At 38.5% G+C, this 15,951-nt stretch overlaps 1 protein-coding gene across 1 annotated transcript in view; it reads right to left on the bottom strand.

Annotated features, from left to right (window-relative positions):
* Positions 1-992: 992 nt before the first annotated feature.
* The window catches only part of ATL3 (atlastin GTPase 3), a 36,075-nt gene continuing 21,116 nt past the window's right edge, over positions 993-15,951 (bottom strand). Inside the window, exons 6-13 of the mRNA XM_054570990.1 lie at positions 15,270-15,326; positions 14,523-14,615; positions 13,480-13,618; positions 8,787-8,914; positions 8,115-8,171; positions 7,184-7,255; positions 6,357-6,788; positions 993-5,630 (exon numbers count right to left, since the gene is read on the bottom strand). Of these exons, the coding sequence (XP_054426965.1) occupies positions 5,544-5,630; positions 6,357-6,788; positions 7,184-7,255; positions 8,115-8,171; positions 8,787-8,914; positions 13,480-13,618; positions 14,523-14,615; positions 15,270-15,326 (1,065 nt within the window). The 3' untranslated portion in view covers positions 993-5,543. The remainder of the gene's footprint in view (positions 5,631-6,356; positions 6,789-7,183; positions 7,256-8,114; positions 8,172-8,786; positions 8,915-13,479; positions 13,619-14,522; positions 14,616-15,269; positions 15,327-15,951) is intronic.

Genomic DNA, 15,951 nt, shown 5'->3' with positions numbered 1-15,951 from the left:
CTCAGTGGACTGAGTGCCGGACTGCAAACTGAAAGGTCGCTGGTTTGATTCCCAGCCAGGACATGTGCCTGAGCTGGGTGCATATGAGAGGCAACCGCCCACTGTTCTCTCTCTCACACGGATGTTTCTCTCTCCCTCCCTTCCCCTCTCTCTTAAAATAAACAAATACAACCTTTAAAAAATTTAAATCAGTTGGACTTATTCTTGGGAATCTGGTATATGGTTATCAAAGGCAAGAATGTCAGTGTGGCAAAAACAAGCCAGTTTGCTTGATCTCTCCCCATCCATCCACACAAGGCCACTTTCCCCACCTTGATCTTTCCATCTCCCCAGCTCATAGTGGTGCGAGCATCAGCACTGATGGTAGCACCCGAGTTTTCACCATACCCTTCAAATCGCACCACCTACGGGTCCGCCCCTTCCACTTAACTGTCAGCGCACCACCTAGCATGGCACCTGACGTATGACCACCAGGGGCGAATGGATGGATGGATGGAAGCCACTCGCCCCAGGGTGTTTCAGACTAGGGAAGCTATCTTTTTTACTGTAGGGCGGACTAGGGCAGATCTAGTGATTGGTCAATACATGAGATGTTCAAAGCAACCTCCCCACTGCCTCCAAGGTAGCCGAGAAAAGGGAAAGCTTTCGGTAGCTTTCCCTCACCCCACCCCAAAGAGAAACCATTTAACCAATTGGATCCAAGTGGGACTATCAAATCAAAGAGCCACAAACTCAAAAGGTCCTCAGAAGTTGCATGTTACATACTATAAATAAAATTTGTATTTGATTGCAAGAAACACCACAGCCTTCTCCAGCACTACACTAGTAAGAGAAAGCTGACTCACTCAAACCACACTACCACTACATTTGACACTGAGTTATCATCTTCTTGGATATCCTATTCACTTTGCTAACCAAACCTGTTTCACGGATCTTTCCATATTAAAGGAAAAAATAAATAAATACAGACACACACAGACATGATGCTGTGATCTTTATTCCATTAAATGACCTTATAACTAAGAAATGGAAACATGCTTTTAATGTACTAATAGCATAATCGCATCCTATTGCACTTTTTAAAAGTATATTAAATTTTAAAGCCATTTTAAAGGGTATAGGACAAAGTATTTTTAACAAGTCATTTTTTAAAAATTTATTGATGAGAGAGAGACAGAGAGGAAGAGAGACAGAGAGAGACAACAATTTGTTGTTCCACTTATATATGCATTCATTGGTTGATTCTTGTATGTGCCCTGACCAGGGATCGAACCTGCAACTTTGGCATATCATGACAATGCTCCAACCAACTGAGCCATCTGGCCAGGGGAACAAGTCACTTTTAAAGAAATCTGAGCAGAAAAACTGTATGTATTCAAGATTAACATTAACTCCTTTAAGGCTTTAGTCCATGACAGCACTTATTCATCTAAATTGGAAAGCTTTAGGAATTAAACCCAACCTTCCCTTGGTCACAAGAACACTACTTTTGAATTTTAGTCTGGCACATAAAAAATTTTTCAAATCCTGCTTCCCCTAGATCTGTTTTGCAAGTTCCTAATGTGGCTTATTTTTGTTAATTTCAAAGCTATGATCCTCTTCTTCCTTTTTGTTCATTATTCTGATTTATGGCTTAACGTTTTCTGTGCATGACTTAGGGGTTCAAGTCACAGCGCTGAATTCTGTTTTTTAAAAAAGAAACACAACTTTCAAAAGTTTTTTTTTTTTTTTTAATCCTAATTACACCTGCTAGTAAAAAGGATACTTGTACATTCATTTTCCAGAGAAGGCACTACGATATCCTAATTTTGAAAAACAGCTTTAGAGAATCCTCTAGGTTACAGGCACCCTTACTATTCTGAGCACTGTAAACTCTCAGTGACTTTATCTGGCAAAAGCCGCCCACTTTCCCCAGGGCCGTCCTGAATTGCACTTCCCCGCCCTCCAGTGCGGTCTCTCTTGGGCTGTTTCTGAACCACCAGCAATACTGTTTGTATGAGTGGTGATTCTGGGGCCACAGCCCAGACCCACTGCGGCAACCCCTTGGTATAAAGCTGGTAATTTGAACTTTTTTAAAAGCAGAATCCCAGGTAAATTTCATGCATTCCAGGGTAGATAAGAACTACTACCCAAAACACAGCTACAGTATGATTTAACGTAAGAAAAAACTATCCAACTGCAAATGGTCTTTTACAATGGGGTACTTAATGTCATGTTAAAAAACCACGTACACAAATAGATTGTACTTTCGTAACAGAAGTTTGTCTTCATTGTGCCTTTTTTCCTTCACTAAAATTTTGTTGGATCTAAATGTAAGCCGGCATGATGCAGGCCCATCCTAAATTAATTTCAATAGTTCTACAGGGTTAAAAAAAAGTTCCACAAGACTTCCATGTAAGTTATATTGTTTACCAAAAAAAAAAAAAAAATTTTGGAAAATATAAAAGCTTTTTATCGCTTTTGCCTGAACTTAAATCAATTTACTCAAATTCTCCCTAACTCATACATACATGTGTGCTCATCCAAACTTCCCGACCTGAGACACCACTTCTATAAGCCAGTGGGCACACTGGGCATGACTGCTAAAGGAACACGCTGCCAACACAAGGCATCTTGGTCATTTGTCCAAAGCATTTTACTTTGTGGAAACTAAAACAGGAGTAGCAGGTAAAGCAAAAACAATATTCACAGGCAATTTTACCAAGTGTAAAGCAGGTGTTAATATATAAGCATGCATGGAACAGATGACTTCTCAGTATTCTGCAAACAAAGAACGAGACTGAAGATGTATCATCACACATGATAACAGGATAATCTGCCCTCATTTTTGTCTACAAACAAATCTAGAAAGATTTCTCAGTGAAAGACTCAAAATGTTTATTCTTTTATTTTTACTCTAAGCTAATTGGATTAAAAAAAATTTAACCTCTCCTGAAATGAGTTCTTTCAATAAAAATTGTGAAACCCTCCTTTCACATGTTAATAGGAGTGCATCGACGTACTGTCAGGAATGTGCAAATAGAGAATGCTGTGTGGGGTCGCTGGCCAGGAGAAGCAGAGCAGCAAACTAAGCCAACAAGAGTCTGGGCTCCTAAGTAATGTCAAGGCAAAGGCCAAGGGAAGGTGAGAGGTAACAGGCATTTTTTTCAACCGAGTTATAAATCTCCCCAGGACTATGTAGGCCAGCAATGAGAATGCACCTTTCACTGAAAAAGCTGATATAAAATCATCATTCACTGTTAAGAGAGAAAAGAGGCCAAAGAAAAGTCGTAAGAATCCTCACTGAGAAAACTTTTTAAACACTTTTCAGAGGCAGAATATGTTAATAAAGACCAAAAACAGTGAAGGCTTCCCGGGGTAATTAAATCAAAGTATTCCTTTAAGATCAAAACAGAAATGGTGAATTTAAAGAGTAAATAAATCCTAAGATTTCATTAAATAATACATTATCATGTTTTTTTACTTTAAAAAATCTAATACTTTAGTATTAAAATAAGTTTTAGACACATCATCCTTTTCTCACCATTAAAAGTGGGACCAAATTAGACAATTGTTCTGAAATCTATAAATATTCTTATAAAAATGCATTACAAGCTAAGTATCTCAGCATCCGTAAGACTTTTTTTAAGCAAAAAGTAAAACATGAAAACAGTAGGTTTATTAAACCCAATATCAGCAATTTAGTTCTAGCAAAACATCATCCATCACTGATGTTTTCAATTTGAACTCTAGGGACTTTGTAGCTTTGTTTTTAATTAACATCTGTAAAGCCTTTATGTACTAAGCATGAACCTTCAGGAAAATGAGAGACCACTTGAAAATCCACTAAAGTTTCAAAACTACACTTTGGATTTAACAGTCAAAGCTAGGCATCACTGATATGCAAGTAGGTTTTAGAACTGGAATTTTTCTAAAATTTAATGGCAAGTGAATAAAACAGCAAGAACTTCAGAGCAAGATGGTATGCAAATATGAAAAAATACAAAACGCTTGGAATTCAGGACTTATAAAAAATACTTGAATGATAAAGTGTTAAAGTAGTCAAAAAATTACTTAATAGATTATATGCTAGAAGAAACTTTTTTCCACCTTCCATTCATACTTCGTATATACACAATTCACTTGGATTTTGCCTCAGTCTTCCTATCTCCCTCTCACAAAAATTAAATTATCTTCAGAATTAAGGCTCATACACCTGAATGTTTATTTAAGTATTTGCAGGCAATTTTTAGAAGTTTTAAAACCCACAATAATTCACCATTATAAATCAAAGGAAAAGGCAACTAAGATAAAAAAAATTTATCACACAATCAAGGTAAATAAAAAAGAATTCTTAGATAGTTCTAGATAGTGTCTTTATTTGGGTGGGGCTTTGGTCCTTACTAAGCCAAAGCTATTTTAAAGCTGGCAGACAGGTCAAGTAAAGTTAAATAAAGGAAGACCCACTAAATAAAATTGACATTTTTAGCTCCATTATTAAAAACATTAGTGCATAGGAGAATGCAAATAAACATTTTGGATAATGACCTGATTTACTGCTAAATCATGTGAAATAGGACATCACTTAAAGGCAGTGACATCTGGTAATGTCTTTCCTCAAATTTGCAATTATGTTTTGCTCTCACACAGAACTCTCAAAAACAAAACCTCCCAAATGGCAATTGTGTGTGAGTAGTGCATAATACATGCAGGAACATAAACCCACAAAAGTGAGTCTGACCAAGGCACAAGTTCAAGTGACTTACAAGAAGTCACACGGTTCACTTAAACTCTAGCTTTTTTCTGAAATTTTCAAGCTCATTCCTTTTGCTATGAGCCTCTCTGGCTTTTCAAGGCATGTTCGCTCTTTTCTAGAAAGAAGCTATAGACATAAAGGCAAAAAAAAAAAAAAAAAAAAAAAAAGTTCGAACAAAACTGACAGCCTGTCAGGTAAATTTCAATGAATGGTAGATTTAAACATGGTATGATTCTCCCACACTATGTGGCAGACAGGGGTCTCTAATATTACAATATTTTAAAAGTGTAATGACATCATGTTCAGTCTTTAGTTCTGAAGCTTTTGCAAGTTTTGTAAACTTTTCAAAACAGGAATCCTTCTCAATAGAGTAGGCATAAAAGCACTGGCAAGTTTCACCCCAATCGCACCATTTGTGAGGCTGTCCTCTGACCCTCCCCACCAAGCCTGCAGAAGCACGGATTCCATTTTCAAAGGCACTAAGTGGCACAGAAAGGACTTAAAACTGCATTTCCGTTTTTTCCTTTAGCTTTCCCCCCATAAAGTGCACAAAGCAGAGAGTAATAAGAAAACAGACAGAGGCTTGGATTTATATTATCAGCAAGGAAAAGGAATGCTTCCAACAGAAATGGAAGTGTGTTTAAGAATTTGGAACCACAGGGAAGGCCTCTTCATTTATGGGTGCCATGTGTCAGCTCTTCCTGGATGGTCCCAGACCTATATTCCTCTGGACCTGGACCTGTGGCTGCAGCAGAAACCCAGAAATCAGTAGGAGTTGGTCAGCTTCTTCATGAATCCTCTTAAGATGCTACTGAGCTTTTTTATCCATGGGGTGTCTTCCAACAACTGCATCCCTCACAGCAGCCTGAGTGGAATTGCCAAGATGAGAAGTAGCCTGCAAAAGTTCATGATTCAGCACATAAGTTGAGAAAATACAGCCCAGCATCGAGAGGATATGTCCTTGGAAGTACGCTTTCAAAAATTTGTCTGTTATCATCATCATGTTACAGAAAATAGGGAAATGAAAGTATGAGGGAGGGGAGCCTGTGGCAGAAGCTACCTCCCAAGAGCTAGCCGAGCCCCTTCTGTTATTGGGGTGAAATGGGCACCTCCCCAGGCTTCATTCACCACACTCATTAACTGAAGTGTTCATGCTACTCAGAAAAAGAAGCCAATCAGAGTTGCAAGGATCTATAAACCTAGACATCATGCTAGTGTCAAAAGTCCCCGGCTTTGAGGAATACTTTAAGTGACAGAAATGCCATTTATTAACAGGATTCAAAAGAAAAAATTTTGTCAAGTTCATATTTTTCAAAGCTCTTGATTTTCAGTAAAACAAATTAAGCTTGGCTGAGGGAAAGAATCACACAGGAATTGTCTAAATTGGAACATTTTTGAATTCAAAGGTAATCATTAAGCATGAAAACAAAATATCAAATTTAAATATTAATATCCTAAAGAAGGATACTAAAACATAATGCTTATCAGAAACAAAAATAGCCAGGGGAAGTTTCTCATGCCTTCTTTCACTAGGAAGCTCTTCCAAAAGGAGATATTTTATAATAGAAACACAAACGTCCATCCCTTGTCACACTCAGACTCCACAGCTGGCACCACTTACCTGCTCTAACACATAGGCTGCTCCAGAGTCGATAGCTCCGCCCAGCTCACGATACTGACCAGAATACCGGATGTAGCCCCAGGTGAGAAGCGCTATTAACAGTAGTCCAACCATACAGTTGAACAGCTGGGCCACAACCTCCAGCCCGATAAAGCCAGTGAGGCCCGAGGCTATGTACAAAGCCACGATGCCCGTGAAGAGCACAGCTGGGGTTCGGAAGGTGCTAAAGATGTTCTTGCTACCATTGTGCTTGCAAAAGTTCTCATAGAGTTCCTTGATTTCCTCCTCCAGCTCCTGCTGGTAACGAAGGCTAAAATCCTTCCCACCCATCTTCTTGGTCTTCTTAAAATGGTCAAGAGCAAGTTGTCTGAATTCACAGTGCCTCTCCTCTAGAATGTCTGGAGACAAGTAAGGTTTCTCTCCCCCACACACCTAAAAATACCAAAGACACAATGTGTTGAAGATTCCTTCAAAAACAAGTGCCAAATAAAATTTAAAAAGTGAAAACACTGAAAAGTTTAGAATATCTTAAGATACTAGAAATTAACTTTATAATGATGATCAAGACCAATAAAGTCTAGGTTCGCTGCCTCTGAAAGAACACTTGAATTCCAGGGTCATGCCATGCTGGGGGAAAGCCATGACAGGCAAGAGGTCCTTGGTCAGAAATGCCAACACAGGGCCCTAGTTACCAGGGTGACTGAGTGCACACAGCTTGTTGCCTCATCATCTTACAACACAGTAAACAGGATCGAGTTTGGGCTTCTGAGGTCAGCCACAATGTCCAGACTGTAGACATTTCAGAGTAAGACACAGACCCAACGTACCTCTTCCATGCTGTTGTAGTAAATGTCCTTGGCAGAGGCTGCAGCTGCTAAATTGTTGGCTTCAGCAGTGGCCTTTTGAGAAAGGAAAGCATAAGCTGTAAGTCCTTCCTCTTTTAACATTCTTCTACAAATAACCATGTAAAATTTTTCTCTCACCTTATTCACCATTCTTCCTTTTTTGTTATCCTGCTATTTTTTAGGTTTCCATATAACCTGATTTATGAAATAAAATATACCTTTTCTGCCAAAAATGTTCTCATACGTAAGAATCTTTATTATAACCTAAACATCTGAAAAATCACTTCCTTTGCTTCAATTTTAAATGTTAAAAAAAAGATTCAAGTCAAAAAAGATGGGAAACAAATTATCTTTTCAACGTGAATCCCAAACTCTAGCTTTCTGAATAAAAATGTTTTTCCTACTAAAGGAATAAATGTTTGGCAATAAATGAAATTATGTTCAGCACATAGAAGTCAGAAGTCATGTTTTAACCAAACGACACTTTGAAAATACGAAATGTTGAAAATAAAACTAGTTGAAAATAAAAAACCTGATGAGTCAATTGTAAATAGACACATAATAGACACATCAGGACATGTTCTACTAAAGCAGACAACAGATAACAGAAAAGTGATCTGTCTCACGTAACTGGGGATGTTTTACCTGGGAATAATAAAACAGCGTTTTCACAGTATGTTTGGTGGGAAGACCAGGCCCAGTGAGAGGCCGTTCTCTTTAAGCTGAACCACCAAGAATACAGACAAGAAAACTGGAAGGCAGCCACACTGCTGAAAACTATGCTGAAAAAGAACAGAGCTCAGCATAATGGGGAAGCAGAGCAACAGCACTGTCTTCTCAAAGGGCTGCCTTTGGATCCGGATCAACTCACGCAATCAAAGGCTATCACTTAGGATGTCCAAGAACTGCATACCTGAAGCATGGATTTGGGGTGAGGCAGATCTTCTCCTTGGTAAATTTTAATATATGCCTTAAAATGTAAACATAAAAACAATTACCAAATGTTATTGTTTTAATTAATTATACTTTTAATTTGTAGAAGGAGTAACCAAAAAACTGTATTTGCCTCAAGACATAAATCAACACCCAGGAATTAGCAAAAAACACAACACACTTTTGAGTGCATGTTAGCATTTTTAGTTAACTGAAACATTCTGAGGCAGCACAAGCCTACCAAGGCTGAGATTCCCGCCAGGCTCCCCATGCACACTGGCCTCACCGCTCCTGTGGGCAGAGTGGCCATCCACCTGGAGTAGTCGTGTCACATCTAGGTGCCACCTCTTCCTGTTCACAGCAACTTCCTAACCACCTCCTGTCCACACCATCTTGCCTGAGGAACCATCTTCCTTTAGTCACAGTAATCACTCCTCTAAGACAGCGCAAAGAACGCCCATTTGATTCTCAGACCAATACTGCCACCCTGTGGTCTGTTCTGGGAAGGACACTGAAGCCTGAAAATTCTTCGCACCATTTCCCGCCAGTAAACTTTCCCCTAAGCTTTAAAATACTGAAATGCAAGATAGTGTACAACCCACAGCAGTTTTGCCGAAAGTCAAACATTTTAATAATTAAAACCCATAATTACCTTAAAATACTCCAAGAGCCCTCGGCAGGTGACTTTTGAGCCATTGATCTCCTTTTCCATTAAATTCGCTGGGTTTAATATATACGGAATCAGTATCTGTAACTGCTCTTTGAATTCACTGGCAATATCTGTTCACAGGACCATAAGGAAGGAAGCAATAAGCCAAACAGATCGTTCAACCAAGGTGAGCATAACACACAATCTCCAAGGTCTCCCTAATTGTTTTAGCGTATACTCGTTCAAAGTGAAGGGCGGGGATCCCAGCCGCTTTCCGGCTGTGGCCAGAGCAGTCAAGTTTCTGCTCTTCTGTGCCTTTATCGCCTCCTTCCTACCTGCAGTATTATGTCCTTCCTAGTCCACAAAAGAATATTCAGAACGTCCTTACCTTGGTTTTCATCCTGGGAGGTTCAAGTCTACTCTCTAACCTTTCAAGAAATTTAACTTCTTAAAGAATTTCATTAACGAGGTCTTCAAAAAATCAATTATCAACCCCTCAAGGTCTCTTAGGGCAGGCCCTTGCTGCACCCTCATGCTCCCCTAAAATCCATTAGAAATCACTGTTCATCCATTCCTTTCTTCTTTCTCTCCTTCCTTTCCTTCTTGGTTCATTTTTTAATGTTAAAAGAAGTAGAACCCACTGTACTTCATGATACTGTTTCCTGTCATCTCCTCAGAGAGGCCCCTGGGCCACCCCAAAGGAAAAGACCCCCATCTCGGAAAGGCAACAGCTTCTTTGAAGCTTCTACAGTCCCCACAGAGGACTCAGGAGAGCCAGTAAGTAGAGAGCACTTTCCTTGAGGTGAGAACTAGCTGGTTCAACTATGAAGACACAAGGAATCTGACCTATATAGTCCAACATCTTCCTCAGTTTCCAGCTAACTCAAAGGAAAAGAAAGTGGGTAGAAATCCACAGCAAGGTAGGAACTCATCAACACTCCATAACTCTAATTTATAAAATTGAGACATTCATATCTCATTTATTCATTCAACAGTTTTGAGCACTTTTAAGGCAGGCATCATTGTAAGAATTGGGCATAGAGCAGCAAATAAAACAGCAGTGGTTTCTAAATGGTTCTAACTACAAATATTACCATAAAAATCTCCATTGAAAAACTTCAGGTTCCTTTTTTCCTTAGATTATATGACCCTCTAAGAGGGATGACTCGATATTAAAAGGACAATGTAGATTCCTGAGAAACATTCAAAACTATTTTTAAAAATCTATAAAGCTCACCATCAGATAATCACAATTAACATCTAAAATATCCCCATTCCCTTATATACTGCCCAATTGTTTTTGTGAAAGACTGTACCCATTTGTATTCACCAATGTACTGAGAAGGCATGTTTACTATTCTCAACACACTGTAGATTTTTACTGTTTTTAAAATTGATTGGTGAAAAATAGTGTCTTGGGACTTCTGATTCTGACTATAGACAAGAGAATCTGAAGGGCCCTTCTTCCTAACAAGATCCTGATGAACTGGGAAGTAAGAGAGCTGAAAGGAAGGGACTGAGCAGGGGGCAGGGGTGTGAGCTGAACCAGAGTGGTGAGCTCAGAACACGTGAAGCTGTGGCTCGTGGCTCCTTTGAGAATATTCACTGCGCAGGGTGACTAAATTTTTGGCAAAGTAAACTCCTAAACTAAGCTGGATCCCAGAAGAGGACAGAATAGTCCCAGGTTGGTAAGGCCCTACCTCCCTGAAGGAGCAAACACTAATCTTTTCTCTTGAGGATAAAATAGATCTGAATAATGTACCCAAAAAGCAGTATGGATAACTGGGAGGTAGAATGAGAAGATCTAACGCATATCCAACTGGAGTCCTAGAAGAAAGGAGTGAGTTAGAGGCAATAATACAAGGGATAATGGCTGAGAATTCCCTAGCACTGATGAAATAAATGAATCCACAGCTTCAGAAACCACAGGATATAACAAGTAGGTTAAAAAGAAATACATACAGAACAGTAAAATTATAGCACAGCAAAGGAAATGGTTCCAGAAGGAAGGTCTACGGTACAAGAAGGAAAGGTGAGTAAAGAAACCAATGAGCATGTAAGAAAAGTTAAACAAATATTCTTATATAATAATAATGATAGTTAATTGGTGAGGTTATAAAGAAGACAAAGCTAAAACACTATTGGCGGAAGGTAATCAGAGTTAAATTGTTCTAAAGCTCTGGTATTACTTAGGAAAGAGATTAATGTATTTATTTATATTTTGAATAAGTATGTGTGGTAAAATTTCAAAGAGAACAACTAAAAGGATGGAGTGGATAACTTCAGTACTAGTAGGGGGAAGTTGGGAGATTGGAATAAGAAAACAAACTCCATTAAAACAAATGATAAACGGGGAAAAGCATAGAAAGAGCAAAATAGAAACTAAAGAGCAGGATGACAGCTCTAAAACCAAACATACCAGGAGCCAGAAAATGAACTAAACTCACCCATTAAAAGAAGTGGGATTGTCAAATTGGATTTAAGGTCACGTATATACTGTTTACAAAGTATAGTTCTTCCCATGCTTTAATTTTCATAATTTAACTCTTTAATCTACCTAGAATTTATTTATGGCTCACAAGTTGAAATCTACATTCTCTAAATAGTAGCATATACTTCTTATTTTCACTGATTTTCCCCAGCCCATCTTAAATAACAGAGCTCCTGACATGAAAAAACAATTTTCTTTTAATTTTTATATGTCTTAAGTAAATAGGTATCAATTTCCATGTAAATAGGGGTGGCCATTCAGAAAATAAGTTGGATCCAAACTGGATCATAAATTATAATGTCAAAATGAAACTGCAAATTAACTTTAAAAAAAAAGTGGGATAAATTCTTTATAACCTTGGAATGAAAAGTATAAAACAGTGTACTTTTCTATTGCACAGATTCACTTGCTTGCATATACTAAAGAAACTAGTCCAACCATAATGGACCATAAAAATCTCCATTGAAAAACTTCAGGTTCCTTTTTTCTCCAAAGCCAGCCCCAAACTTGGACTTTTGAACTGCCACCTAATAGCTCAGAAGTCTTCTGCTCAGGAAGCTGCCGCCACATAAAAATATCATGCAAGTGACAAACAGAAGGTAAAGCTAAGTCACTCAAACTCGGTTTCTTTTGCAAAATTACAATCAGCTGGAATGTAAATCTTAAGCTGAACAAGTAAGTACATTAACTTTATTGGATCAACTGAGTTAAGTTATCCTGGTAACTAAATAGTATATATTCTCTAAATTACTTCCCAAATAGTCCTTCTGTTTTAACATAGTATGGATTTGGGGCAAGAAAGATCTGGATGTGAATCTCTGCCCCACCCTATAGCTGGGTACTTTGAGCAAGTTACTTAACTTTCCTAAACCAGGTTCTTCATCTGTGTCAGCTCTGTGGAAGCATCAAGTATGAAAGTAATTAGCAGAGTGTTGGTGCTATGATCTGAGTGTTTGTGTGCCCACACCCCCAAATTCATGTTAAAATTCTAACCCTTAAAGGTGGTGGTATTAGCAGGTGGGCCTCCGGGAGGTGATTAGGTCATGAGGGTGGAGCCCTCATGAATGGGATTAGTACACTCATAAAAGAGATCCCGCAGAGCTCCCTAACGCCTGCCATCAGGTAATGAAACAACCGGAACTCTTGAGACCAGGAAGATAACCCTTAACCCACCATGCTGGCACACTGATCTTGGACTGCCAGCCTCCAGAACAAGAAACAAATTTCCATTGTTTATAAGCTACGGTGTTTTGTTATAGCAGCCCAGACTAAGATAGTTGGGAACACGACTGGGCATCTAAAAATGGCAACTAGTACCGGCCGGTTAGCTCAGTTGGTTAGAGTGTGGTGCTAATAAAAATGGCAACTATTATTTCTACTGGGAACCTGAGAAGCTCAGGTAAGTTTATAAACAAAAGTGCTTAGTCTAACACAGAGGTAAACTGAGGGCAAGCCATAAAGTGGCTCAAGGTCTCATGAATAAGTAACAAAAATAAGATAGTGAAACCCAGGAATCCCAACTCTGATTTCTGTTTTGTTTTTTTTTTTTAATTGTTCAAGTACAATTGTCTCCATTTTCCCACCACCACTTTCCCCTGCTCCATACGCCCCCAACTCCCACCTTCAGTCCTTCTTCATTTTGGCTTTGTCCATCGGTCCTTCATACATGTTCCTTGACTTGACCCTTCCCCTTCTTTCCCCATTACTCCTCTCCCTCCTTCCCTCTGCCAATTCTGATTTCTTTAAGCTACCATCTAGTTAGCACATCCTGATATTAACAAGTGACTCAGCATCAGGTTTTGTTATAATCACAAATAAAATGAAAACAATAGCCATGCCATGCATCATGTTATCTTTCCTTGGGAAGTTAACTTTACTTGATAAATATTAGCTGACTAATGTGTAGTCTTCCTTTACTAAGCACTTTTACCTTTGATAAACCAATAATCATAGTATGTCTCTTAGAAAGATCATTAATGGATATTACCATTACCATTTCATACAGAGAAACTAAGCCAAGCTAATTCTGATCGTCACAGCAGGCAGGAGTGAAAACTGAACGAGACTACCAGATTCTATTACTCTTTCTAAGAGAACACACTATTTCTCTTAAGCATTCACTATATTCTTAATTGACATTTTCTGGTCACTATTTAATTCCAAAGATCAAATCACATGTTTAAAATAACATCATGTATAACACACCTTTCAATTTCCCATCAAACTCAGGGCTTGTGGCCACCTGGAGTCCTGGATGTGGCAGAAGAAAGCAGGTGACACTGGAGAAACATGAGTGGATGTGATTTCGGACATTCTGAATTTCTTCATGTTGATGTTCTTTCACCTGCCAATGAAGACCAACAATTTACAAAAGACCACTTGTCTTTCTTTTCTAGGAACCACTAGAATAGAACAAAAGAAAGAAGACTTCCCAGCTCTGATGGGTCGTAGAGGCCTATGTTTTTTCCAATGAGAAAATGCAGAATCCTAACAATTGAATGCATAAATTTGATTAACAATTGCTTAGCTCCTATAGCTACCAAAGAATAGGTAGTAAAGAGTTTCTTTTTTAAAGAGTATTGCATGATACTTAGGAAGAATAACAGGTTTGTGGGCATGAAGTAGGATCTACCCAGGTAGCAATAATTGACAAAGGACTTCTGTGTTTTCATTTTGGAAAAAATGCAAACTAAGTCTGTTTATATTCATCCTAAAACAAAAATTCTGAGTAAGAACAACAGACTAAAGTTCTGAATGTGACATTCTAAAGGCAGATATAGAATCCAATGTAGCCCTGGCTGGTGTGAGTCAGTGGATTGAATGCCAACCTGAGAACCACAGGGTCGTTGGTTTGATTCCCAGTCAGGGCATATGCCTAGGTTATGGGCCAGGTCCCCAGTAGGGGGCACACAAGAGGCAACCACACATTGATGTTTCTCTCTTTCTCCCTCCTTTCCCCTCTCTAAAAATAAATAAATATTTTTTTTAAAAAAGAATCCAATGTAAAATATGAAGTGGAAATTGTAGTCAAAGCTTGGGCTTTTGCACAGAGCTCTTCTCTACAATCCCTATGCACTGTATACCTGGGTTCTTTACTCTAAAACATTAATATTAGTGTGTGTTAATAGGCATAAGTATTTAACACACTTAATATAATTTCCCATGATCTGCTTGAAATACGAGAGATAAGGCAAATGAGAAAGTTATCACTGCTTTTAGGTGATTCCTCCTATTTTATTTTTACTTACCTGTAGACGCTTTTCCAAAAATGACATTCCTCCCTGTAGTCCATAGTTGTATTCGTAAGGGAAACTCCAGTCTCTAACCAAAAACATCAGTGTCTATTTTGGAAAAGAGCAGTACCTATTATAATGCTGCATAAATGCATTTTCAAAATAACAATTGACATACTTCTTTGCAAAAATGCCAGCTTCTTCAAAGAAAATGTGCTGAAGGAATGATCTGTATGTCTTAGAAACCTTATAGACACGTATGTATTAAAGGCAAGTATAGGGAATGTAGTAAAGGTCAAGAGAGAAAACAACATGGCACTAGTCAGTCATACATCAGATCTACAGTACTTTTCAACAAAGGAAAACCAAATAATACTTAAAGCTCCTCTAATCTTATTGAGGTTACCATGCATTCCCCTCGTCATGAAAAAATAAGCTAAAGCAGGTCAGTAAACCTTTTCTGCAAATGGCCAGAGAGGAAATATTTTAGGCTGTTGTAGCACAAAGCAGCCATGGACAATATAGCTTCATTCTAATAAAACTTTAGTTACAGACACTAACATTTCAATTGCAGATAATTTACATGTCATAAAATATTATTCTGCTTTTCATTTCTTTCAACCATTTAAAAATGTACAAACCATTCCTAACTCATAGGTCATATAAAAATAGGCAACTGGCCAGATTTGGCCTGTGAGCTGCAGTTTGCTGATCTCTGAACTAAAATAAAGATATAAATGACATTTATAATTAACATTCTACCTGAAAGGGTTTTTGGAAAATTTCATCCATTGCCAGACGACCATATTCTGTGAAGAGCTTAAAAAAAAAAAAAGAAAAAAGAAAAGAAAGTTATGGTTTGTCAGGCAAAATTACTTAAAGTATTTCTGTAGCTATTCTTTATCAAAGTATTCATTTAATGGGCTTGTCTACTACCTGTGTGAAACCAAGGTTCTACAATTTCAGAAGCCCACAGGAGCCATGAACCTTAAAATAATCTTGAATGTTTCATATCCCACATCTCAATTCATTTGCAAATCCAGAATCCAACCACTCACAAATTCCATGTGGCTTGGAATATTGCAATAGCTTCCTAACTGGTTTCCCTGCCCCTCCCTACCACCATTCTCAATACAGCAGCCACCATGACTGTTATCAATAAGGTTAGTTAGAGCACATCCTGCCTCTGCTCAAAACCCTCCAACCAGTCGGTAGAAAAGCCAACGTCCAGTGGGATCCCGCCATGCTGTCCCTCAAACATGCTGGGCACACTGCTGCTCTAGGGCCTTTGCTCTGACTCCCCTTCCTGCCTGTGATGTTCTTTCCCTAAATGTCTGTGCAGTCAGGTCCTTCATTTCTTAAGGCCTTTACGCAAATGGCTCCACAATGAAGGCTTCCATTGCCATCTACCTAAAAAGATTACAATTCTCCATACAGTATTTCC

Source organism: Pteronotus mesoamericanus, unplaced genomic scaffold (genome assembly GCF_021234165.1).
Source record: "Pteronotus mesoamericanus isolate MK-2021 breed Mesoamerican mustached bat unplaced genomic scaffold, CSHL_Meso_final contig_214, whole genome shotgun sequence".
Taxonomy (NCBI): Eukaryota; Metazoa; Chordata; class Mammalia; order Chiroptera; family Mormoopidae; genus Pteronotus; species Pteronotus mesoamericanus.
Note: the sequence above shows the minus strand (reverse complement) of the source record. Positions and strands in the feature narration are given on the sequence as shown.